Genomic DNA, 26,685 nt, shown 5'->3' on the forward strand with positions numbered 1-26,685 from the left:
TAAAAATGAGTAACCAACAGCTCCGCTAGGTTAGTGCATGCCTCTGAAAGTTGACTGCCTTAAGCACGGAGATAAAGATGTAGTGAGCATGCAGCTTTCAGAACAACGCTGCCTGATACGAATTACAGGTGATTTCCTGGCCTATGGCCAAAAACATTTGCAGATCCTGCCATCTGACCCTCCTAAAACCTTAATCCCAGGGGACAGACGCTTAGCGCTGCCTCTAAATCAGAACTCCGTAAGATGGTTCAAATGGTGCACCCCAAAGTCACCATTAATTTCATGGCCAATGCCAACAACAGCAATCTTGACCCGAACAAGACAGGATTTGGTTCAGTTCTACTGAAACCTAACGGAGTAGGCTCCACTCAAATAAACTGAAATAAAACTTCCTCGAGGAGCACCTCAGTTTCACCCTACTCCAGGAGAAATCACGGGGAAAATATTCCTGCAATATATCATTCTTTAGCTTTTTCCTGCTCTTGTAAAACATATCACCAGAGGCAAGATCCTGAACGTGATAAAACTACGATGGGAATACTTGTCAAGTCTCACATCCGAGGTGCTTCAGGGACATCAGCCTGGCGGTTTGCACAGCGCTGGGAACGGTAAGCTGCAGTTACCCACCAGCAGAGGAAACGTGTGGGGACGGAGCCAGGGCCAGGATTCGCAGGCGGAGGCTGCCCCCACTTCCCACGGCCGCGGACGAGCCCGCCTTCACCCGGCACGGGCTGCGAGGCCGCCTTCCTTGCTCAGTTCTCCAAACGCCGTCTGCAGCCAAGCTCAAAACACACCCTAAACCTCAAGCACACAAAACCCTTTTACGGTTCTCAAACTGTAACACCATTAACAAAATAGTCATCTGGAGAAACTTTTAAACACAAACAGAGCAACTCAACTACTTGGGGCTGGGCTCCCATTTACAAAGCTCTGGTTTTTACATGCAAGCCTTTGGAATTTAATTGCTTTGATTACATTACAACCATTGAGATAATTGATATTTTACAGAGAAGCTGAACAGTAAAACAATTTAATAGCCCATTATGAAGATTTTAACTGGCCTGAACTTTTTGTTAGTTTCCCATGTGCCTTGGACATCCTGCAATTTCCTTTGCCCGGGCTGGGATTGCCAGGCTGTCGGAGACTTCCAAGTGTCACCTAAGACCGATGACTTGCAAAGCACAGCACACGGTGAAGGACGATTCAGCAACAAATAAGCCCCAAGCAGGAGTCCTGTCAAGCCCAGAGCAGACATGGTAATACTCACAAATTACTAGATGCATGTTAACTATGTCATAATTAGGTCAGTCATGTTTTTAAGCAATACTGTAGTGAGACCGACTCTGGAGAATTACCTGGTTCAAAATCCTGCAGTCTACTGTTTCTTCCGAGTAGTTCCCAACAGTTTGGGAACTCGGTTTAATCAAGGCAAATCTCTTTTTTCTCCACAGAGCTTATAATTAAGTGAAGACCAGGCGAGGTCGTTCACAGCAGATACACGTGGAGCTCAGGATTTGGATCCAGACTTCACATCCCCAAGCTCCCCTGGCTCCTCCGTGGCACATGAAACTCCTGAGCACACACCAGTCAGCATGAAACACTCCTAAGATCTCCAGCTCTCCCTCAGTGGTTATGCACTGCAAGACCTCAGGGATATCCCAAACTCTTTTGTCTTTTTGGCTGAATTTTGAATAGCTGCAAGTTTAGCCCATTTATCACCACTTCCAGACTCTTTGCTTCCCCGAGTGTGAGAGCTGCAAGCAGCCCCGTACAAACCCTGGTTACTTGGCAGAGGAGTCCTGTTTGATCTCCGAAACCAAACAAAGTCTATTTAGGGAGACAGGACCCGGTATTCTTTCACTGTTAGGTGCAAAATAGCCATGAAGTGTTTTCACTTGAGTTCCCATTGTTTAATTGGCTTGTACTAGCTAAAATCATCTGGCAAGTCCGTCTTGCAAAGAACCAGGTATGTCCCTATAGCATGGGCAGAGTTAAAGAACAGATTTTACCATTCATCATGAATTTTAAGGTTAAGCTATTATTTTTTTTCTTAAATTCTTTTAAAAGTACTTAAATAGTAATAATAGATCTTCTTTTTAATAAACAAGAACAAGCTGAGATTTTTATTTTATTTTAATATCTAAGATAAAGCCAAAATGTCAACGGGAGTTGAAGAAGGTGGAAAATCGTTATTTCTTTCTGTAAATATATTTTTATCTAGTAAAATACTGAAGCTCTATAAATCGCACCTTTCCTAAAACAAACAAGAGACTAAATTCCACAGACATTGGGAAACTGCTTGGCAAGACATTTTAAGGTTCAACAAATTTGAGTAAGAGTTGGAAATAACAGTGAGGTGACTTCCAAGAGCAACTAGTGATGCTGGGCTTTCAAGCTGCAGTAGGTGACAGTCTAATTCTCAAAACACAAGAACAAGAAGCGTCCACCTCTGAAGTTATGCTCTTCATGGTGTCAAGAAGGCCTTGCAGTACATCTAAACTTTGATTAAAATTTCATGCTTTATTCCTTTTAAAGCACTTCATGGTGACCTCCTCTGCAGGATGTCCTGAATCCCAGGCTAGGGAGTGCCTGTGCCTGCTCCGTCCCTGGCTCTCTGCTAAGAGCACAGCGGAGATCAGGGAAATAAATGGGAGATGGTTCTCAGGGTGTGAGCCCTGGCCACCGGCTGACACGGGGACAGGAGGGCAAGCATGCAGCAACAGCTTCTTGCTGGTGAGGGGTCTGGAGAACAAGTCTTACGAGGAGCGGCTGAGGGAGCTGGGATTGTTCAGCCTGGAAAAGAGAAGGCTCAGGGGCAACCTTATCACGCTCTATAGGTACCTTAAAGGAGGCTGTAGCGAGGTGGGGGTTGGTCTGTTCTCCCACGTGCCTGGTGACAGGATGAGGGGAATAGGCTCAAGTTGCGCCAGGGGAGGTTTAGGTTGGATATTAGGAAGAACTTCTTTACTGAAAGGGTTGTTAGGCATTGGAATGGGCTGCCCAGGGAAGTGGTTGAGTCACCATCCCTGGAGGTCTTTAAAAGACATTTAGACGTAGAGCTTAGTGATGTGGTTTAGTGGAGGACTTGTTAGTGCTAGGTCAGAGGTTGGACTCTGTGATCTTGGAGGTCTCTTCCAACCTAGATGATTCTGTGATTCTGTGATTCTGTCCGCCCCGGCATTGCCAGGGATGCTCCGGTCCCTAGCGCGGTCCCCCAAATCCCTAGCGCAGTCCCCCAAATCGCTAGCACAGTCCCTCAAATCGCTAGCGCAGTCCCTCAAATCGCTAGTGCAGTCCCCCAAGCTCCTCATGCCCTGTGAAGGACCCAGAGTCTGTTCAAACCCAAACGTCTGCTGAAGAAACGGTGGGCACATTCCCTGCTGAGCAACAGTGCCAAGAGAAATCTTGCTGGAAGCATTGATCTGAACAGTTTCCTTCACGTAAAGCAACCTGAGGACTGCAAACCTCTTTCCTCAACCACTGCAGGGCAGAAGTAACCTCTGGCTCCTGCCGACTGCCCCACGCCGAGGACACCGCTCTCTGAAGCCCTCGTTTGAGCAGGGCTCCTGCTCGCAAGCAGTGCCTCCCACCGTCACGGCTCCTTCTGCAGCATACAGCCGACACGTGGAGCAGCACGATGATTTCACACACAGCTGAATTAGTTCAGTTTTTCCACTTTATAACAAGGTACAAGACTTTGGGATGATCTGATTGAAATTCTCTGCAAAATTCCTGCAGGCGAGTTGTTCCAGGGCAGAACGGGACCGAAGCAAGATGGGGGGCAGAGGTTGGAGCCCCGGGCACAAGCTCGGCGCCTCGGGCTGGAGTCCTGCCAGCACGGCTGTGCCTGCACACGCTGGGGCAAACATGCCCAAGGTTATCTGCAGGGACGCCGCTGTGCCGACACCGTGTTCCTGAAAACACCCAGATGAGCAGCTTATTCTGTCCTCTTATCCTTCTCGCTGCTCTTTAGGGCACACACGGCGCCTTCTGTTCTCACCCAGGGATCTGCAAAGCTCTGCTATCGCTTGCAAGCTCTAGGCAGGACAAACAGCCAGATACTTAACCAGGACAATAAACCAACAAAAAAAAGAAAAAAAAAAGAAACAGAAAGAAGGAGGAGTCGATGTGTAGCATCAGTTCAAGAATGGACTCGCTCCTTCTGTCTTTTCTTTGGTGCTGTGTATGTATGACTGGGAACTGGCCAACCAGGCATTAAAATAAACACAGAATGGTTAAAATATCAGCTCCAAAACAGATGTTGAAATCTTATTGCATTTCCCAAAGCTGGTGTTTACTGCCTTGGCAACCTAAGAATGCTGTTTTGCTTAAAGCACATTTTTAGTAATTCTTCTGCCTTGAATAATGCAAAGGAATTTTCAAATTATTTCCAGACCTCGGTAGCTCCCTGCCTTATTAGAGGGAAGCACCGGCCTTTTGTCTCTAGGAAACTGCTCCGAGTTTGGCTCCTGTCAGGAGGGGAAGGCTTTGGTAGCCTAAGCTTCGCCTCTTAATGGACTGTAGTCAGGAAACAACCACACACCGTTTTACTTGATAGCACACAACTGGCTCTCCTCAGCTAAGAGATGTCGAACAAATTGCTCCTCTTTAAGCCAGACAAGGTAGATTAGAGCTCCGAGCCTTGAACTGCGCCAGCTGTATCCACCTGCTCGGAGCAACCATGCTGTCTCCAACTGCATTTTTCACCTTTTCTACAGGAAATTTGACATAACCGGTCCAAAAGTTTTCACTGTGGTTCTGCAGGATTTTTACAGGATGTCACACCGGCAGGAAACGTACTTGATACATCCCTGAAGCTTTTATTTTCTGGCTTCCAAGCGCGTTCACAACAGGTCTAACACAGCAGTCTTCCCCGGAGATTTCTAACTATGCAGCAATTACACGTGTAAAGGAAGATTGTGAAAGCTCATCGTAACCGTGCTGCCCACAGCAGGTACAACGACACACCAAATACCCCCAGCGTTATCTGGGGGAGGTGGGACAAACACTCAGCACCCATAGCACCGCTGTCCCATCCCGCTGTAGGGAGGCTGCTTCACAAAGCTGGAGGCAGCATCTTCTGTTTGTGCAGCACTCGGAGCACGCACTAATTGGGATCTTTCCTTCAGCTTGTTTCAGTGATGGAAAATAACTATTAGGGTAAATCAATTGGCCTCAGATTACACGTGTTCAAGATACTGCCCTGATAAAATCTCCCCGAGGAAACATTTTACCTACTATTTAATTTTTACCATTGTCTTCGGGAGCAGAAATGGGATTAGCTCTACAAAATTTATATCTTAATTCGTGATTACGAAACATTCTCAACCACAAAGGCATTTGGGAATTATCTGCTCACAAACCTTAACCAAACTGAGACAAATTCCCCCGTACTTTACCACGGCGGTGTTCCCTACATCAGCAGCAGAGCAAGACAACAACCGGCACTTCTGCTTCCACGGGGAAACAAAAGCACATGCTGTTGCTTGCGCCAGATGACACACGAGTGGCTAAGCAGCCTTGAGAAAAAAAAAAGGAAACGTATCGCTTCCAAAGCCTCGCACAAGGTCCCTCCGGTGCGGACAATGGGGCGGGCTGCGGCGCTCAGCCGTCATTGTGCACCTCAAGGCTGTGCGGTCCCCCAAACGCGGGGCACGGGGGAGAGCACGGCAACGCTACAAAGCTTCATGGTCATGGGTTTCTATGGCTGCTTCTTTTGAAGGGTGGCACAAAAGGCTTGCGGAGCAGGACCGTCTCTGGGCTGCAGAAGACTTCTCTGTGGGAGCAGATAAAGGGGAGGGGTGCTGGGGTGTGCGCAGTCTGTTGGCAGAACAAGAGGAGCACCCTCGGTGTCCACCACGAATAGGAAATGAGGTTGGCAGTGGGGTTTCTCACCTCCAGGGAACGTTGCTGGCCACTGGCTTTAGCAGGAGGAAACCAGATGTCCTCAGGTGTGCTCGCCATGGGGAGAAAGATAGCTGCCGTGTGCAGATACTGCGTTCAGGTAAAGATATCGCATACAGGTACATGCAGGCACGCACAGTTTTTGTGCAACACACAACAGGTTATTGCTGCTGACAGCTCCGCAGGGAAACACCTTTCATTATACAGCCACGGTTGCGTAAAACAATGCCCTGCATAACTCGTCTCAGCTACCCCAGCAACATAACACCACAAAAAATGCAAGCCTGTTGGTTAAGATGGAATTACCAGAGCATTCATTTGTGCAAATACGTTCAGGAAGCATTTGCCAAAGTTTGTCAAAGGACCGGGTTCAGCAGAGGACGGCAAACCTGCACAGCCACGCGGGGGCTCCTCATTGACAGCCTCTTCCAGACTCCTTTGGGGCTCCAAAGTGGGAGCCTCTCCTGCAGACCTCCGCTGGTGCCTTCTCCTGGGGGTGCTGTGCGCCACCCAAGGCACCTCCTGGGGGTGCTGTGTGGCACCCGGGGCCCCTGTGCACCTCCTGGGGGTGCTGTGTGCCACTGTGCGCGGGGCAGGGATGTGGGTACTGGTGTGCAGCCTGTGAATTCCTGGGGACAGTTCCCCCAGGTGCCCCACTGCTGGAGCTGCTGCTCGTCTCTTTTGAAGATGGAAAGAATAAAAAAAGCTCACTAGCTTTTGTCCTAAATTCAGACCAGCTGCTTACTAGTACTGTCCCTCCACCCCAGTTCTTACAGTTTCTACCCACACAAAGCACACTCCTGGCCCCCAGCTTCCAATTCTCAGATGTTGATAACATGAATATCCCCGCTTCCCCTGGAACAGACCACAGATCCCATTGTCTTTCGTCTGAGAAGTGAAACCCTGTGCAGCTGATGTTGCTGGAGGGAGCTCGTGGCTGGAGCCCCCTCCCGCACGGCAGCTCCCAACTCAAGGGGCTCGGAAAGCTCAGTGCCCAGCTAGAAAGGATGGGACACCGAGATGCCCACGCTTATTTTGCATGCAATTAAGCTGTTGCTTTGCTCTCCCTCCTCCTGGCAGCCAAGTGCTACATCAGGGAAGGTATCGGAGACCCCAGCCACTGACAGGTTGGGCCACAGCCCCCCCGTGCCCTGTTTTCTTTTTTTTGTTCCTGAAACTATCCATCTGCCAAATGTCACTAGCTGATAAGAACTGCCCGTTATTAAATCCCCATTTGTAAATAGATGTTGCCTGACATAATTAATGTCTACCATACAACATAATTTGAATTACAAAGTAAAGGCAATTTAAAAATCAGCCTCCAAATGATTACAATTGATACGCAGCCTATAAATTCCGTAGCCCCCAGGAATTATTTAAATTTCTGAAAATGAATGAAAATCAGTACAAGATGTCTTTCAGGAAAACGAGGCCAGAAGTGGAGCATCTGAGATAAACTAAATAGTCTCTTGAGATAAACACTCTTTGGTGCAGTAATACCTATGGCTCCAGGCCACCGCGGGTCTGTAACGTCTGCTATACTGTCAAGGCTGTTATCTGCTGTGCCACTGCCACCTACTCAGAATAAATCCCTTTAACTGATAAGCACATTATGTTGAGGACCCCTGCCTGTCACTTCCGTCCAACTGGGTGGTTCACACCAACGCCGTGGCACTGAACTGCTCCGTTCCGAGGCACCGACACCGCAGGCTGGGACCGAGCCGCCACTGTACGAGCGCAGGGAGGTAAACGGAAGAAGTGTGAAACGTGGAGAACAAAACACGGGCTGTTGCGCTTGGAAATGTTTACCGCAGATTTATTCGTCTGTTAACTAAAAATAACAAGTTAAGATGGGCAACAAGCACTGTTAACAAGCAAGCAGCAGCGTTAGGCTGGGGAGGAAGAACAGCAACGCGAGGGTAATTTAAAGCGCACATACGTATGCCCCTTGCATGCCAAGATAAATAGCTCTGATACTTCCTACAGACATCTGCACTACAGAATCGCACAGGCTCAACAGCAGCACGGCACCCACAGGAGCACTGCAGAACCCGGACCTTGCACGCAGCAGGGCTCTGCTGAGCTTTGCCTCTTTCTCCTGTCTTTATGCTCTCACTTAGGGCTTTAAGTGCGTTTCATTATATTCCTGCTAGTCCTTCCTTCAAAAAATCAGAAGAAATAATTTGAGGGAGTCTAGATTTACTAGAAAAACAAATATCTTCATAAATAAATAGTACCACAAAGGAGCAATGAAGTCTGCTTTCAAGGAAGCAAACGTGCTGCTGCAAATCACAGGCTGGCAGTTAAGTTCTGCATAAATACAGCAGATATGTGGTAGTGATATCTATGTGATAAATTACATTTATCACGCACCTTTGACCATCTCACCTGCACTCGGATCACCCAGCGAGGAAATGTTAACATTCCCGATCTTTCATCAGTTTCAAACAGCTGCCATTAAAAAAAAAAAACACACACAGAAAACCCCCAAACCCACAACAAAGAATTCCACATCCTCCCAGAGATAACCTTATCTTTCTCTTTTGAAATGTGAGGTTTTCCCTAAATTGTGTTGGCACAAAATCCAGGGTTGGGGGCAGGATGCTCAATCAGGCTTAAGAGCATATAATTAAAGACCTATCAGGGACAGAAAGGGAAGCAAGCATCACTGGGAATCACCAGATCTGCAGCAGATACATAGTGTAAGAAATGTAAGTACTTATTTGCATCATTGGAGATAGAAGGTCTCAGATTTTTATCTGCATATATGCAGTATTTGTTTCTTCTGCAAGAATCTGTCGAGGAATTACCTTTGAAATAAGAGAGTTACAAATAAAATGAGGACAAATGAAAACCAGGCTGCTCAAATCTGAGACATTTTCTTATTATCTCTGGAATCAGAAACCAGGAATCGCCTTCAGCTCTATCAGATGGCAAGATCATCTCGCAGCACCGCCACCAAGCCCTGGACATCGAGAAGGGTGCAGGAGGGGCTGTGCTAGGCTACGAACTGGTGTGGTGTAACACTTGGCTACCCCCCTCAAACAGTAATGAAAGGTCTACACTTAAATACTGTTTTCCCTACAACCAGCACCATGTACAACGATGTGGCTGCTGTGAGAAGATTACAAGGAGAGAAAATCCATAATGAAATGTAAACTCAAAAAAGGCCAGTTAAGCCGGGAGCACCTTCCTTCTCGTTAGTTTTCTAACTCCCTTCCTTCACATTCCTCTTTCTTATTCAGTGGAATAATCAATCTTTTTTTTTTTTTTTTTCTTTTTAAACGAGGTGCAAATGCATTTTCACACCTCTACTTAAAACTAGGTTAAGTCTCCAAGCTAATTACACATTATTAATGAGCTCAACAACTGTGGGTAGGCTGGTGAGAGAAGGGATGCAGGTCTGCACGTCACACGTGTGTGCATGAGGATGTACATTTGTGCTCCAGGTGGGATGGAGTCTTCCAGGCGCTGAACTCTTATTTTGTAGTAGCAAAATGCTTAAAATTTCTTTCATTATTAACCAAGCTGCCTGGCCCTGCTGACACGGACAGAGATGACTGCAGAAAGTTTTAGCTACCCAGAACAAACAATACAACAGCAGGTTACGCACCAGCACAGATCATCGTGTTCTGGCAAAGTCTGCTTTAAAAAGTTGTCATCTTCCACTGACTGCATCAGTGCCAGAGATTATCCCCTCTGCAGCACAGCATGTGCACACCATTAGCTGCCAACAGATAGGAAAAGCTTGCATGGGACACGGATGGTGCTCTCTGCTGCTTGCTGCACAGGGACAGAGTAGCTCTTGAAATAGATCTTGAAGAGCAAGTTCTAACTTGATGATAAAAGATAATTAAAGATAGCAAACACCACTGCCAGTTTCCTTTAATGAGGTGGGCTCTAATGGCAGCGGTTTAGCTCTAAAGAAACGCCTCCCAGTGAGCCGCAGCTCTTCGCTCCCGGCTGGACTTTGCAGGAGAAGCATGGGCACAAGAGAGACATCTTACAGGATCAGCTCTGCAATGAGATGCCAAAACCAACACAGGAATTCCTAAACGTCCTCAGATCCAGGGTCTACGCCACAGCAGCCAGAATGATATAGCTCTTAAAAATATGCGTTCATTTTGCTTTTAATTCATTCTCTTTTTAGAAATACAGAGCTTCTAACGATGTTTGTTACGCACTCCTTAACGTGAGACACTACACATGCACATACATATCATTTATATGTCTAAATATAAAAAAAAAGATGATTTTCAGAGACGTAAATGTTTGTACAGAAGTAGTACACACAACTATCAAAACAAACAACCCCCTTCATCCTAGCTCTGGATTAGATCTGTATCGGAACATGTGTACACAAAGCCAGTACAGCCTGATGTTTATAGCAAGCATGCAGCATAAACGAAGAATGGCGTGCTATGGATCTTGCACAGATTCAGATAACTTGTGGTTAAAAGCCTTCTTGTTGAAAGTATTATTCAAACCTTAAATATGCCACGCTGTGGGATGAGTGTGTGCTAAAAAACTCTTAACAGACCTGCTAATTGAACTTCATGAGTTTCTTCAGAATACAACTATGCAGAATATAACTATAACCACTTTGATTCTTTAGTTTCTAGCTGGCAGGAAAAACAAGCCCTAATTGTGTCAGAGTTTAGCTGCTGAAGAGATCAGTGTTTTATGAGGGATGTAAAAATGGTTCACAGTTACTAAAATAGAATTTTTTGTTTGCTTTTGAAGGAGGGGGGAAAGGAACATTTATAACTTAAGAGTCTAAAAGTGGGCAATTAAAAAATACACCAATAAATTAGTCTTCCTAGGATATTTTCTGGCTTGGGGAAAGACAGTAGTAAACACATCTGGGAATTTTCCTGCTGAAAGCTCCTGACTTGTAAGTCAGATCTAAGTGGGTATGGTTTTAATCCCAAAATTACATGTTTTCTTCCATGCAAACCCCACTTGCAAAGACGCTACTTTCCTTCTAGATTTTCTTTTCAATGTGACCTAAACGCACATTTTATAGGACATATTCTCCTATCAGCTCATACTTACCCCTAAAATGCCCCCATAAGGAGAATGATGCCATCATGTCTACTTCTTCAGCCCTCCCGGTACTGTGCTGCACGAGTTTATATTCCACCGCAAACAGTGGAACAGATCTACTTTTGAAGCAGAGTCAGGCCAACAAGCATCAAGAATGGGACTTGGTAAAAATCATTACTTACTGCCTTTCGTGTAGGTACATTTAGGTATCCCAAAGACAATACTGACAACGGCTTCCCCCCGACGCGAGCGTGGATTTTGCACTTACCAGCATCAAGACTACCAGTAGCTGCAGTCCAGCCCATGACGGGGGGAATGGCACCGACGACAGCTCCCACCCACGTGTTGGCAATGCTCATCCTCTTCATGGGTGTGTAGCAGCATGTGTACAGGAAGATGTTGAAGGCTCCCAGGGCGCCGGTGAGAGGGTTGACTCCCAGCGTCAGCAGGGCGATCCCCGGCACCCCGCAGGAGGCAGCGAAGCACACGGCGAGCAGGGGGCTGCGGGAGGAGAGCCGGGGCACACGCTTAGCACAGGAGCCTGTCTTAAAGAGTTATTAGTGCCCCCCTCCCCTCGCTCTTCCTCCCACTCCTCCAGAAAGCTAAGATCAGATTTGGGTTCTTTTTTAGGGATTTTTATTACTCTTCCAACTCCAATTTTCACATCTGTCCCCCATCCCAAGGCAAGCCTTTCTAAACAGTCAAGGCAATCTTGCCATAGGTTTGCAACGATAGGTGATTCTTATCCTTGTGACCAAATTAATTTAAGCTACGCAGGTCAATAGCCTGCCTGTAGAATCGGTGCTTCCAGCATATCATTTTCTTCTATCCTAATAGTAGTATGTTTTGACCTCTGGAAAAGGCACTCCGTGTTTAGAGTGAATGAGCACGGTTGCAGCCTGCCAGATTTTTAACTGATTGAAATTTTCCAAGGGATCTTTTGGATGAAATACAACAGGGTTAGACAAAAAATTAGGAAGCATTTAAGAGGAAAAGAGTACATTCAATCATTTTGAAATTATGCTAACAGAAATAAAGTATTTTTTGGCTTTTCAGAAAACAGCTGAATTCTTCATTCATTCCATTCTCCCATTTAGCTTGCACACTCTGCTAAGCAAGGGTAGCACACCAAAGCAATTCTGGTAACAAAACCAAAATTAAAACTCATCTGCTAAGTGTAACTGGAATTAACTGAAGATATTTTAGGTTTGCCTGAAAGAACCAAACAATAAAGATGCTAATCACTTCTGCTGATTTCTACAGCACAAGAGCCGAGCGAAGGCTGGAAATTCCTGTTAAAATCTGTAAGAAAGTGGCTGAAGCTGTGTAAACTTCTGCTCATAAGTTCCACAATAAACACCCAAATACGATGAACAAGGATTTTTTGTTCAGCTACCAAACCCACACTTTGCGGGCAGCAAGCACCATGATGCAACCCGAAGGAAGCCTTATTTCTGTTCCATTGCCCCCTATCAACATGTTTGCTGCTGTGGAAATATCTTCACCTGTGCTTGTTCAAGGGCATTTGGTAAAATGGGAAGAGAACCAAATGCCACTAAGAGAAATAATGTGGTGTGAGAGACCTGAGGAAAATGCCATTAACTGTGTCGCATTAAATAACCCATGCAGCTAAATACACACTTTTAGTCCTACATATAACAGCAAAAAACACACGTGCTCGCAGCAATGTCTCTGCGTTAACTTTAGCTTTACACGTTTTGTCTAATTTTAAACTATGCAGCCTTTGTATTCTACCATTACCCTGCCCTCTGGCTGAATCTTTAACCTTAAATACGTGTTGCAAGCACTGCTCCAACCCTCGTAAGGAAAATTTGCTGGTGGGGATGAATTTTATGTGAGTTTTATCAGCAAAAAAATCCTCCCGTTCCAATTTTTATTTTTAAAACCTTCATCAAACCAATACTGTATGGAAATCCTAAATAACCACAAGAACTAAAACAAGCAAATCTCACACCAAAGATCTGCCTTCAATTTAAATTAAATTGCCTGAGTCGACACATCCCAACATTTTATCCAGCTTTTCAAATCCATCGCTGGATTTCAGGTTACAGAGCACGTTCACACTCTGTGGGCAGCTTTGGGGTCACGAAGGCAGCCCGGATCGAGGCCGGGCCCCGCCGTGCTGACCAACGACAAAGCCATGTACCCAATCTGAGAACGTTTCCATGAAGGCCCTGTGAAAGGAGCCAGATGGAGCTGTGCCCTTTGGGTTTACAGCTAGCGGTGCTCTTTTGGGGAAAGGCAGCAAAACATCATGTGCACAGTAAGCTGCCTCAGCACTGCCTACCAGTGCTATACTTTCCAGACGTTCCCCCTCTACAGTGAAAGCCTGACTGGGTTTGGTTAAACAAATCTATCTTGACTGATTCCTGACTAAAATACCATCAGGCACACAGATGAACACCAGGCTGGCACAATATGTGCTCCAGAGGCGACAAAAGACCAGCCTGACCCTGCGAGGCCCGGTGCCCACATCTGCTCCTATGGGGTGCGCAGCCCTCAGTGAGGACACAGCGTGACCTAAGGCAGCGAGCACTTTTCTCGTTAATCAAGTGAAGACCCATCTGCATCTCTCCAAATCAAAGGGGCGCCAGGCACCACGAGCCACTGACGGAGCAGCGGACACCAGCATTTCATCTCTCCTTGGGAGAGGGAAGGAGGAGGCCAGGCCCTCCATGGGGGATCCAGTCACCGCGGCCTTCCCTGTTGCAGGAGCCCCGCAGGGCCAGCCCTGGCACCACTGCTGTCGGAGCCGACCAATGGATCAGAAAAACCCCACTACAAAATGCATCTTTATAGAAAGGGAAGGGTGAAGTTACGTGATTGAGACCTCCAGAAAAGGTGTGATGAAAACACATTTTTGTTTCTTGGTTTCTTCATTTTTGCTTCTTTAAAAGGAAGCTCCTAAAGGCAGTTTGATCGTGTCTGTATGTGTCTGTACACAGTCCCACGGATCTCAGGGGAGGGCATCAAGTCAGCGATGGCTGTTCTTCACAAGCAGTCAAAGTGTATTACCTTTAGACATCTAGAAAGTATCCCATTTTCTACTTCTCTCCAGTGTTTCCTTAAAAAACAAGGAACTGTAAAATTCTTCTAGAAGAGTAATTGTGTGACTGACAAGGACCTGCATCAGAAACTCCAGCTGAGATCAGAAACTCAGACTGTGGTCTGCTGATTCCGCTTTGTTATTTCTGCCCCGTAAAACTCTTCCACATTTCAAAGACACTGCAGTCAGAAATTAGGACCCTGCTTTCTTGGTGAGATATGAGGCAGAGGAGAATTCAACTCAGTCTCTCAGAAATATGTCATCTTTATAAGGTCTAGGAGAAGTATAAGCAACTCCTTATTGGGAAAGAGACAATATTTGAGGAAAAGGTACAGAGCTTTCAGTTACTGATGCAGTTTTTACTGCTTCAGTGACTTGCAGGATTTTAGGAAGGAAAGACTTACCACAGGTTTCAATCTCAGCAGTGTAAGGGTATTCTGATTTCTAATAGCTTATGGTCTCCTAGGGACCATGATGTACCTCCATGCCTACGTAAGCTCTGTGAAATCTCACAGATGTGGTGTGGTGCTCATCGATTTGATGCATGCTCCCTTCTGTGCCTGTGTCTCTCAGGAGATCAGGATCCCAGTCTGGAGCAGGAGAAAGGCCACGACGCTGAGCTGTCACCAGATTCACCCACCACCTACAGTCCACAACGTGTCCCCCACTACAGCCTTGTGCCATAAGGCAGCGCAGTGCACATCGCAGGAACACAGGTAGCGGAGAGCCCAGCACCTGGGAATTCTCATGTGGTGGTCAAAAGTGGCTGCGGGGTCTCTGCTGGTTTTCTTCATCCCGAAACCATCCATACAGTAAGTGCAGGCTGATGACAGATGCTGGTGCATAAGCCTCATTTCACTTGGGCGTTCACTTAGGCTGAGGGAATCACTCCCATGGGAAAAAAAAGGGCAATCTTCCATTGGAAAATTGGCCAAGAAGCTAGCTGGGAAAGCAAACATATTGAGTAAGAAACTAGGTTTTATGATGAATTCTTGGGAGGAGTTGGTTTCAGTTATTTGGCTGATTAAAATCAGGCTCTGGAAAAATACTACAAGTGCCAAATGAGTTCTCTTCAAATTTCAATGCTAAAATACCCAAGTATGTCACCACATAGGACACCTCCTACAGGAAAACCAAAAACTGGTAGTTCTGCCTCATCCCTCTCTTCTCCTTTATTGAGAATGCGTATGTCAAAGTCTGCCCAAGGATACCTCTAAAAGACTTGCACGTTCAGCTAGAAGCTCGGGAGAGAACTTCAGCTTGAACAGTGAACAATCAAACCCTTATGAATTCAAAGAAAATCTGATGAGATTTCATTCCTGTTCAGTTTGAAGAGGAGAAGGAGGAGAAGGAAGAGAAGAGGCAGAGGAGCATGGCTCAAGGGCAGCCCAGAGCTGCTGTGGGGAGCGGGGCACAGGCAGGAGGAACCCCTCGCACACACCACCCCGAGGGACCCATGCGAACCCTCACTCATCATACAGCTGATGGTGACTTCAGGACATAGCAGCCTGTTTTTATTCATGTGCTACGGCATCATCTTTGAATCTAGGTGCCACTTACAGATGAGTTGGTTATACATATATAATGATCTCGCACGTGTGCATGCAGCATATTTATTTAATAGGCTCCAGAGCCATGGGTAATAGTACTTATTGACTCACAGCATTACTTGGAAAAAATGAAAGGGGAAAACAAATTAAAGCATTTGCCCATCTATAAAATAAATGTAGTATTTTACCTATTTCACAGCAGCATTAGCAAGCTTAATGTCTATAAAGATCAATAGCCTCACTACTATGCATGCTCTTCTACGCTATCCTTGGCATCTTGTGACGATCACTATCAAAGTACAGACAAAGCTACAATTAAAAAAAACAGTATAAAAAAGGTGATAAGGAGTTTAAAAGCAAATTGTATTTGGAAAAAAATATCTAGAAACTACACAAAATTTCCCCTTAAAACATATCAATATTCAGAAATATGAAAAATTCCAGTATCAGCATCTAACACTTCGACCTAGCTCTGTGAATATACTGACACTCATATACAAATACAGGCACAAAGCCCCTATGAATTCTGAATAGGTGCATTCAAGCAATCAGCAGTTGTATGCAATTCATGTTCAGATGTTATGTAAATACATAAGAAACTTAATTTGTGACCTTGTGTTAATGGGAAATTGGGCACGCAAAACATATTTGCATAAAAGCTTAAGCTTGAATCTAAGTGTCCATTTAAGATTGCCTGCATATTTTTCAGGTGAAGCGTAAGTGCTTATATTTGAAAATTAGATTCAAAGCCCAATACAGAAGATAATAAAACAAATTCTCTCTTCTCCCTGTCTGTCAAAAACCTTTTATGGAAACATCACCACTTCTAAAAAGGCAAACTGAAAAAAACCCACCCAAACAACAAAACAACAGCGCCCTTTTGTTCTGCTGCAGCATGCATAGAGTACCTTAATGGACTGAAACATTTAAATTCCTGGTTGGTATTTTGTATTAGACATTATTATTGACAACAGTTCCTCGAGCCACAAGGCCAGGGATGCGTTCTGCCAAATGCAGGATGCAGAGCTAAAATCTATGGGATGGGGACGGTGAAGAACAAAGCGTGGGGGGCAAAGGCTGGGCTTTGGTGGGGCAGGGGCAGGGGCAGCACCTCTGCTCCCCGGCCACCCCCAGCCGGGTTTTGCCTCCTGAAGGCGATCACGTCCTTTGCATCCCAGGATGGGTTTCCCATTTCCTCCAAGATGCAGGCTCAGCAACACCACTGCGCTTCTCCCCTTGCTTGTTTGCTGCAGCTGCCCACAGAAACGGGGCTGCCTGAGCACTGGCTTCAGCATCTCCCCTCGTGACAGGTAAATGAGATGATCAAGGTGAGATTGATGCCTCAGATTGATCTCAATATTGCCACTATGGACGTAAATTTCATCTGCATATAGTGTCAAAACAATTTGTCGTAATAAGAAGAGGAAGAGCCTGAACCAGCCTAGCACACAGTTGGGTTGAAACTACTGGGAGCTCTGCAGTTCTTTGGCAGAACAAGAGCACAAGTGTGATTTGCATCTCTGCAACTCCATTTTGCCATCACAGTCTGAGATACGAGTCCAGTGCACGAACACTGTTCCAAAGCCATAATTAAAATCAGATTTTGGGAATAATCATCATAAATTGCTTATTATTACTGGAATCTGTAGGTACTAAAAATGTCCCCCGACTACCCGCCTGTATGAGGCTGCCAGAGGAAGCCCCCTCTTTCTAACTTCTTCCAGGTCAGCAAGAAATTATTAAGGCTTCCGAAGCCATTTCCAAGCTCAGACAAAAGCTGCAGACTGAGATTTTTGCATTTTTCCAGCAGCGACGAGAGGCGACACAAACCAAAGCAGAATTCGCTTCTCTTCAATTCCTTCTGCAGCCAGGAAAGCTCGTTTCAAGAGGGGAGGATGTCCACAGAAATCTCCAGTACAAACCATCACGCTCCGCAGCTGCTGATTTAGTTGTGCTCATCTCTTGGCATCTTCTTGGCTCCTGTGGCCAGACAACACCAAGAGTTGCCAAAAGCCAGTCCCCGGGTGGGAGCTGAGCCTGGATCACCACGACTGTCAGGCGGTACTGAGCTATGGCTCGGCCACCTCCCGCAGCTGGAGGAGCACCAGCAGGGGATTTTCTTTTTCTTTTTAAAGGATCAGCACCCGAAAACTGCTGAGCCCTCAGCAGTTTTAAAACTTTAAAACCTTCTGAGATCCAGCAGGAAAATTAAGGAAGGCCATCGAGCCTGGCAGTTACCCTGGCATTCCCATCCCGCTTGGAAGGGCAACGAGGAGCTGAGGATGTTACGCACTGCAACAACACATGACTGTATGAAGTCTTCCTGCTCCTAGGACTTAGGTAATGGGGAAGAAAGACCATCTCCTTCCAGCACACATCTGGACTGTGTTTGCATAATTCCCAGCTCTGCTTCCCCAGATGGAGAGATGCCTGAAACCGGCAGTGGGGTTGTCTTCTGGCACAAGTGCCGCAGTCAGCTGACAGCAAAAAATGAGCCAGAAAGCTGTAAAAGGCACATTTTGCCCTCAATAGCAACGGTAGCTTCCCTGAAACGATTTTGATGGGAGGCTAAAAAAAACACTCCGACAGTTTCTAAGCTCAAAGTAAGGAACAGATCATTCAAACCCAATCAGTAATCATGGCAGACAACTGAATGATGGCAATCTACCAACAGTGAAATTGAATTTTAACTTTCCACACAAATCCTTTCAGGCTGCATATTTATATATTTAGTAATAAAAACCATATTCATGACCATTGTCGGCTGTAAAAGTTATATAGTAATAACAACAATGCTAATGGAAACTGAAACTGGAACAACATTGTCTGGATCAGTAGCTTCATCACTGATGATTTTTCTAAAACGATTCTAATTTTTTGCAAAAGATATTAAAGCCCAGAAGGGTCCTCCAGATAGATTGGGCTGCAACGATAGGAAAAACATTCACACTCTGGGCTGAGATTTTAAGTCAGAGCGGTTACATGGGGATGCACGATGGCCCCTAGTCAGCACAGCCTTGAGACAGCACATCTTTTTTACATACAGCACTTATAGCATGACTAGCAAAATGTTTTTATACTCAACTACAGCTTTCAATTACAGATTTGATTAGTTTCAAGGAATAGTATTTCTTTCCAACTAAAAGGAAAAATAGCTTTAGCACTGGCAGAATGCATGTGTTGCTAGACCCCATCTCTCTTTCATACAGATCCGACTCCGCATCAGCCAGCTTTACCAAACGCAAGCAACCTGCACTCTCCCTTGTGTGATACCATCTTCCCTGGGTACATTGTGGCTGAACATCATGAAAGGCCCCCAAACCTGCTGATTAAGCGTAACTTGCAAAGTGCCAAAATTACATTAAACTGAACTGTATCTATCAGAGATAAACTTGAACTTACTTAAGAGAAAAACATAGAAAAAGCTGTTAATACACATTCATTTATTCTCTCTCAGTCATGCAAGAGATGATGTCGTGGCTCATGACAAGGGCTGGAGGATGACTGATTTTTAAACTAAAATATGAAACTTTTAATTGGGAAGTCATTTTTTCCCCATTAGCTCCAAGCACCAGAATATGGGCTTGTCTGTCATTTACTACCAAAGACTGACAAGATGTCCTTTAGGAGGCACAAACAAGTGGGAGCCTTGTAAGCCTCTTTTTGTTGTTTCCTTAACGAATTACTTAACGTTGTCTTTACAGGTACAGAGCAGAATCTTCATTCCGCCGGGGTTCAGCCTCTGGTCTGAGCTGTGAGCAAACTTTGGCCTGGTGTCCCATCCCAGAGGATGTGCTCCTGCGGCAAATCAGGTTCTGCAAGCACTACAAGAATTGGATATCAAATTCCCTTTACCTGGGTATAACACTACCCCAGATTTTAAGATAACGTAACAGATAACGTAAGATAACGTAATTCTGCCTGCTAATTTGTTTTTGTTGGTTTTGTATCTGGCCAGTTTTTGTAACTGGATTTTTGTAATTCAGTTTCTGGTAATAACTATGACAAAGATGTTGATAACCTCAAATTGGACTGTACTTTTCCCCAAATGTAACAATAAAATAAGGTAAAATAATATATATATAAAAATATATACATGTAGAGTTCTACAAGTGCCTTGTAACACAAACTCTGAGCTGCGGAGGAATGATGTCTCGCTGTCTCGAGGGGAGGTAGGAAACTTGCACAGTGCTCCTAAGGAGCTGGGTTAGTGGGCAGCATTTAGGCACTCTCAGATGAGGAGCTCAGCCTGCCCTTACAGCACTGCCTCTCCTGATAAAGAGTTTACAGCCCTGAATTTCCAATGCACCTCTTTAAAATGCAAATCCCTTCGAAAGGAGCTGCCCCTTTTGGAGGCGCTAGGACATGTCCTTTGTCCCAGGGTCAGGCCAGGCCCATCAGCACCAAGCTGGTGGCGTTGCGCTGGGCATCTGACCGAGAGCAGGGCGACCAGGCAGGATTCAACCCTGAGCGATCCCTAAAGATTCCAAGGAAAGCAACACAGCGAGAATTTGGCATATAAAGAGCTCAGTGCTGGGTAAACTCATAGAGCTGGCTGGATGCTGTCAGGGAGCTGCTTTCTGGAGCTCTGGCACTAAATTGCCGACCACGCTCTGGCTTTGCTATCCAATATACTCATTCAGAAGTCTACTTAGTGTAAATAAATACAAACCAGGATAAAATATCCTGTGTCTGTGTCAATTCATTTCTCTCCCAATGAAGAAACAACCCATGCATGGAGCCCAAGCCTCCCTGTCAGGGCCGTGCATCGCTATTGTTTAAAGGAGTAATTGACACTGTATTTTAACCAAATTGGAGGCAATTAGCTTCCCTCGCTCCTCAAGAATCTGAGCTGCAGATGTTCTGTCTCCCTTGCCAGAGCCAGGGACTTTAAAACTATCATAAACAAACAGGGCTAATTTAAAAGAATCATTTCATCTTGAAAGGGACACATCTCTCTTTTTTACACTTGCATAAATCAAAATTGGCTCAATTGATTTTGCTGGAAGTTTCCACAACGATGCTACGTTTATGCTGAGACGAGGTAAAAGAGTTTTCAACTCAATTGCAAAAAGAGAAACTGGAGTCCCACACCTGGTATGGAGCTTTTTCCTAAGCACATCCTGCTCTCACTTTACCGCCGTAGCTCCATGCCAATGATGCCAGGATCTGTTTTTTTGCTGCTCACAGGTTCAAGTGTCTGCAGGAGGACTTGGACCAAGGCAAACATAGCACTGGGATGAGACAGCCTAGCAAACCTGGGGACACTTGCAGTTTGTTAACACCATGTTAGCTAATATTCAATGTTTGCTAACATTCAAAGTGAAATAAAACTTTTTATGCTGCCCTTTGTTATTAAGCAGAAACTTCAGTTGGGCCCCGTCATTTCACTCGAGGTAAAAAAAATTAAAAACGAAGAGGACCCGTACTTACAAAATGTTTATGCTCTCATTACATTCGCTATACACACCAGAATGCTAATCATAACAACCCTGAGCAACCCTGCCGAGCGTTAGCGCGCCCCTTGTTGTATGTCTTTGTTAGGTAGGAGTGAAAGGGTGACTAATAATATTCACAGCTTCCCCGCAGTCATGAAAATGTAAATATTTTTTTAAAGTGCTTACAAGACAAACCTACAGTAAATTTGAAAAATGTGCCCCATAATATTTAAACTAAATCCTCCTCTTTAACCTAACAAACCTAACCTTACAACATGGCAGTTAAGTGATCCATTCATTTTATTTCAAAATCTCAATTCTCTCTTCATGTAAGAACTGGAGGCCAGCTGACAAACAGAATGCATAATATGTTCTCTCCAGAAACATTTTTCTGTGATTTAGAGTGATTAAACCTAACACATGCTTCTGCTGAGCCTTCAGCCAACGCTCAGAAAGTAGCGAGTAAAGAAGTCTCAGGCCCGTTCTCAGTCTCGTTGAGATAGGGAAAACTGAAGTTTTAGAGGATTTATCAAATTAGTCTTCAAAAAAAAATGTGAAAAGTTAGCCCAGCCATTCTTGTTTGTGAAGTAGAGGATCACAAACTCTAAATACATTCCTGGGAGCAATGAAAGTAAAGGAAATAAGTTATTCACTGCATCCAGAGACAGCAGGACAAGAAGCAGTGGTCTGCAGCACGAGGACCCAGGCTGTAGACACCACTATTTGGAAGAGCACCTGAGCAGATGAGCCTGTCCAAGTGCAGGTTAGGCGAGATCCTGCCTGTCTGTCTGCAGTTCCCTCTCCAACACTGTAAGCACGCATTCAATGTTCATTGATCATTTTAAGACACTATAACACGCTCTTAAGTACTTGCCATGTACCACCTGAGACACGAGCACTACACATTCTGGTGGCCACTGCTACCATGGAGAACTTCTTCTAAGTCAGTAATTCCTTTGCTCAAAAACAAAACCTGTGTTTACCCTTCCAAGCTACCCTCTCTTTGCTAGTTATAATCTAGGTATGGTTAGACTCTGGCAACTGCCAGAAGTTGTCACTGACAACTGCTGAAGTTGTCACCGTCCCATTTTCAACCTATGCCGGTTAGGATCAGTGGCTATCAATTCTGCTAGGATCAATGGTACCGAGAATGTAAAAGACAGTAACAAAAAATACCTTTGTGGTCCCTCAGAAAAAGACATGGGTACCTCACTGTGAGAGTACTGGAACCAGGGCTTACATTGCTATTTGCCAGGAGCCCAGGAAAAGCAGCACGAACCGACTCTCCAAGAACGCAGGGACATTGGGCACAAATTACGGATGGGCAGCGTGACTCAGTTCCAGGGCTGGCCACCAAGAACCAAACCCTCGGATCCTTCCTTTCTCCTCTTTCCTACAGCAAAATTGAACACACAATGCTTTTGGGAAAATGAATTAAAACCAGAATCTCATCTCTAAAAGCAAACTGACCCTAGAGCAGGGCAGCCCACAAACACCATCTTGGAAATGAGCACTGCCACACCCAGCACGCAGCAGGCACCACGGCAAAGCTGCTGCTTTCCCAGACTAGAAGAGGATGAGACTGGTTGTGTTCTGGGATTCCTGCATTATTATTTCGGTGTGTTGTCTACTATGGTTAGCATCTGGAGTTATATTTTACAAACGTTCAGAAGAATAAACAAAAAAAACTCATATACCCTCAAAGTGCACGAATATAACAGAATATTGTCACACGCCGGCAGCAATACAAGTCACTGTGGCTCACACTCCTTTTCAGCGTGATTTATAATATAATATTCCTGTGATTCTAGGACCCTAGCAGAAAAAATCAAATAAAACATATCAAAGAGGTCAAACATATCACATCTTAACCTCAGGAATGCTGCTTTTCTAGACATAAAGACTGAAGAGCAAGCGCCCGTGTTAGCGAAGCTAATTAAAGTATAAGAAAAACCTTTCGTATATCTGCCTTGCGAAGTTGATAACATAAATTATAACTTGCATAAGACATGATAAACTCTGTCCTTCACAGAAAGAAATGCACTTCTAACATGACTTACTGTAAACAGATCTCAGGGCATAGCAGCTTCTAATCAGAGGCAGCTCTGTAATGGACTTGTTGAGCAGTGACATCTCCTACAACACTTGGCACACGGTGAATAATGATGCTGTTGTGGTTAAACCAGATAAGGTTCAATACTAATACAGGGAACAAAGTGGGGGGATTTTGACTGCATTAAGCCAAAATTTACAAACATGAACCTGAAATGTTTGACAGCCACGAGGAGAAAACTGTGCGCGACTTGGAGATAGGATCCTGGGCTTGAAACTACATTTTTGCTTGTTTGTGCAACATCAGAGAAAAAACTCTCTTTAACATCACTTTTGAAGAAAACTACTCACCACAAGTCAGTTAAAGGAATAAAAATCAAGGGCTAAAGCCAACGTCCAAAAGGCCCATCCACAGCGGGCACAACACTGAAGGATTAGTATACAATAGTTCGGCTGCCTCCAGCTAACGGGGCTCTACCCCCCGGCGAGGAGCTGACATGAGAGGATAAGACAACTCCATTAGGAGCCCGTATCACTTCTCTGCAGTGTTCCCCACGAGCAGATGGAGCAGCTATTTAGCCAAATGCACCGTGACTCCTGGTTTATACATGAGCATCTGGGATGTTTCCTAACGTGAGGCGATGCACAATGTACGCCGATTTATCAACTGCCCCATGTGCAATTAAGGATTCTGATAAATAATTTGGCGGTAAAGGCCCCTCAGCTGAACTGAAAAGCAGCAAGGCGTGAGGGGTCAAGTGTTTCTGCAGGATTTATATCCAACAAACAGAGCTGCCTACAAAGGAATGTCTCCATTGAGCGGCTGCAGAATCACGGTGGGGCAGGAGGAGTCTGCTGAAGGCGCGAGCTGGAGCGCGAGCGATGCCTTCGCTTCAACTGAAATGAATCTGAATGTAATGTTAGTTATTAGAACAACCCTTTTTAGTGCCTTAAGAAACAAAATATAGATGTAGTTAGAGCTATGTAATTTTCTGCTAATACACATTTTGATCTAAGGATAATGTGCAGAATCACCACTTTTCTGTGAATTCTACAAAAAGACCCTAATACCTTAGAACCATTTAATCAACATCCTATGCAGGCAGTGAATAGATAATTGAAATATAAGTACTGTCATCCATATCCCCTTTGGGAAAGTGACACAATAAGCATTATATCATTCCATTAGTCCATCCTTTGATGTGGGTTTTATTCTCATTAAACTATGTTTTAGCCTCAAGGTTTCTCCCCCCACTTCTTCATGACGTGGCCATGCCAGAAAAAAAAAATACCCTGCTGCTCAAAACACGGCGACTACATTTTTACAAGTACTTGTACATGTCAAAAATATAAAGCTGCCTTTCTAATTTCTTGTTTACCAAATACAGTCAATGACAGCTTCTAGAAAACAGGGTGAAAAAAAAAAGGCAGCCAGGAGGGTGGTGGTGGGGCTGGAATGCATTTACTTGTTTTCAAATAATAAAGGTTGAATACAAGCGGGATAAAAAATGCTTGAAAAGGCTGCTCTGGTGGTGTCTGCTTTGAATTGTGCCCTGTTTAAACAAGAGGAAAGCCTCCCACTGAAAAAAGAAACATTTTTATCATTCAGAAAGATCTCAGGGCAGCCCCTTTAAAATGAGGTATTTTCTAAACAAAATATTGGAATGTTTCCCTGCAGGGAACGAGCATCTGATGTCTTAAAAATGATTATTCTTGAACTGTAGATTTATGGAGTTTTTGTTTTATTTGTTTTAACTTAAATACAATGAAACCTGTCTGAAATGACCACCCAAGGGAGCAGACCAATCAGCTAAGTAGAGGCTGATCTTTAAATGGAACCAAAGTTGTACCGAAACCCTTGGGGAGATTTTAAACTGCTGGTTTAAAACCCAGGGCTGGCTAAATGCTTAATGCGGGTCTCAGCCCTAAGCTGAGGACATGGATTTCCTCTCACTTACATCAATGTAACTCCACCAACTTCAGGAGAAACGTTCCTGATTTACATTAGTGTTAGCAAGCAAAGAATCAAGCTAATTACGCTGAGTTATCAACAGTGATTACAGGAGATTTTTTCTTTTTTAATGCACGTGCACTTCCTCAGCACAGCAGCAGCAGGTCTGCTACAAGCAACTGAGTAGAAAACTCAGCTTTTACACGCTGCCAGAAAGAACCAGACCTGAGTCTCAATGAATTTTTGAGTAAATAAGGGAAGTCTGACATGCTGCAATTTCCTATCAGAGAGCGAATCGTCTAGTTATGTATTTGCAGTTGGGACTACAGCTCATAAACACAAGCCATCAGTCAGAAATATTCCTGCCTTCAGAGCTCTTTTTGGGCTGATTCTTCAAGAGTTTGTCTTAGAGTTTAAACTGACCAAAGTCAACACTGCACTCAGAAACGTCAACAAGTAGGAAAAGTATTAACGTCTGCATTAATTATGGCAATAATTAAAAGTGGCCATAAGAACCAGGAGGCCCATACACAGAACACCGATGAGGTTAATGGGATTCCAGGAAAAAAATATTTACCAAACAAAACGAAGACTTATTTCTTTTGAAGCATCCAAGGCATTACCTGTGTTGTGCCTTCTGCCAAGTGAACAGACTTAAACTTCTTAATTGCACACGGAAAAGGAGAGCGAAAATATTTTGCATAAGGAGAGCACCGTTAAATTCCACAGCGTATTAGTCACATGTTGAAGGTTTTTTAGACGAGACTGGATAAAACCCGGAGTAACCTGGTGTGACCTCCCAGCTGACCCTGCTGGGAGCAGGAGATGGGACCACAGCTCTGCGAGGTCCCCTCCAGCCCCTGCCACCCTCCGATGCTGCCCGCTACGACCAAGGGCCGTAGGACTGGGTCCCCAGAATAGCTGCGAGCTGCAAAACACTGCAGGGGCAGGACTGAAGGGGGTCTATACGGCCGTGAATTAGTCAGCTATTTAGAGCATGCTGTTTGATGACTGATGCGGAAATTTCCCACTTTTTGTTTTTCTGTTTTTAAGACGAAAACTGTTCTTGTACAACTATTAAGTTTTTATGAGTGCTTAGCACAGCAGATCCAGCAGCACTGTAAGTTCATAAAAACAGGCGCTTTTTAACAAGTGGGTATGCAGCTCCACGTGGAAGGGCAATCAAAACTGTCACTTGTACAATATAATGGAGCAGGACACTTGTCACACGAGAGGCTAAGCTCACTCAGCTACTGCAGCTAATACTGGAGATTTATTTAAATTAATCTCCAGGAAAATTAAATCCCTTACTTTAAGAAGCGAGGGAATAAATCATACCCAACAGGAAACTAGGAAAAGCTGCTGCCATTTCAGTCAAATCTCGGGAAGCATGAGCACACCAAATTTTTTCTCGTCAATGACATAAAAACAACTCATAGCAGGAAAAATAATATCAGCTGTTGTTGTAATGCAAAACACAAATAGCCTTGATGAGTTTAACACTGCAACCGAAGTATGAAGAACATCTTAAGCTGTTTGTATTTCCAAACAAGACTCGAGGGGTCAGAGGAGGGAGGAGGACGTGTGGGCAGGCTGGAATGACGGATGGTGTTTAGTGGCATGCTGTGTTTGGGTCTACTCTTGTTATTTTTGCAACAGGATGTCTCTGATTACTCT

General features: G+C 44.7%; 1 protein-coding gene across 1 annotated transcript in view; it reads right to left on the reverse strand.

Annotated features, from left to right (window-relative positions):
• The window catches only part of LOC121056950 (protoheme IX farnesyltransferase, mitochondrial), a 103,494-nt gene that overhangs the window by 3,751 nt on the left and 73,058 nt on the right, over positions 1-26,685 (reverse strand). Inside the window, exon 6 of the mRNA XM_040530526.1 lies at positions 11,219-11,451. Within this exon, the coding sequence (XP_040386460.1) occupies positions 11,219-11,451 (233 nt within the window). The remainder of the gene's footprint in view (positions 1-11,218; positions 11,452-26,685) is intronic.

Source organism: Cygnus olor, chromosome 18 (assembly GCF_009769625.2).
Source record: "Cygnus olor isolate bCygOlo1 chromosome 18, bCygOlo1.pri.v2, whole genome shotgun sequence".
Lineage (NCBI taxonomy): Eukaryota > Metazoa > Chordata > Aves > Anseriformes > Anatidae > Cygnus > Cygnus olor.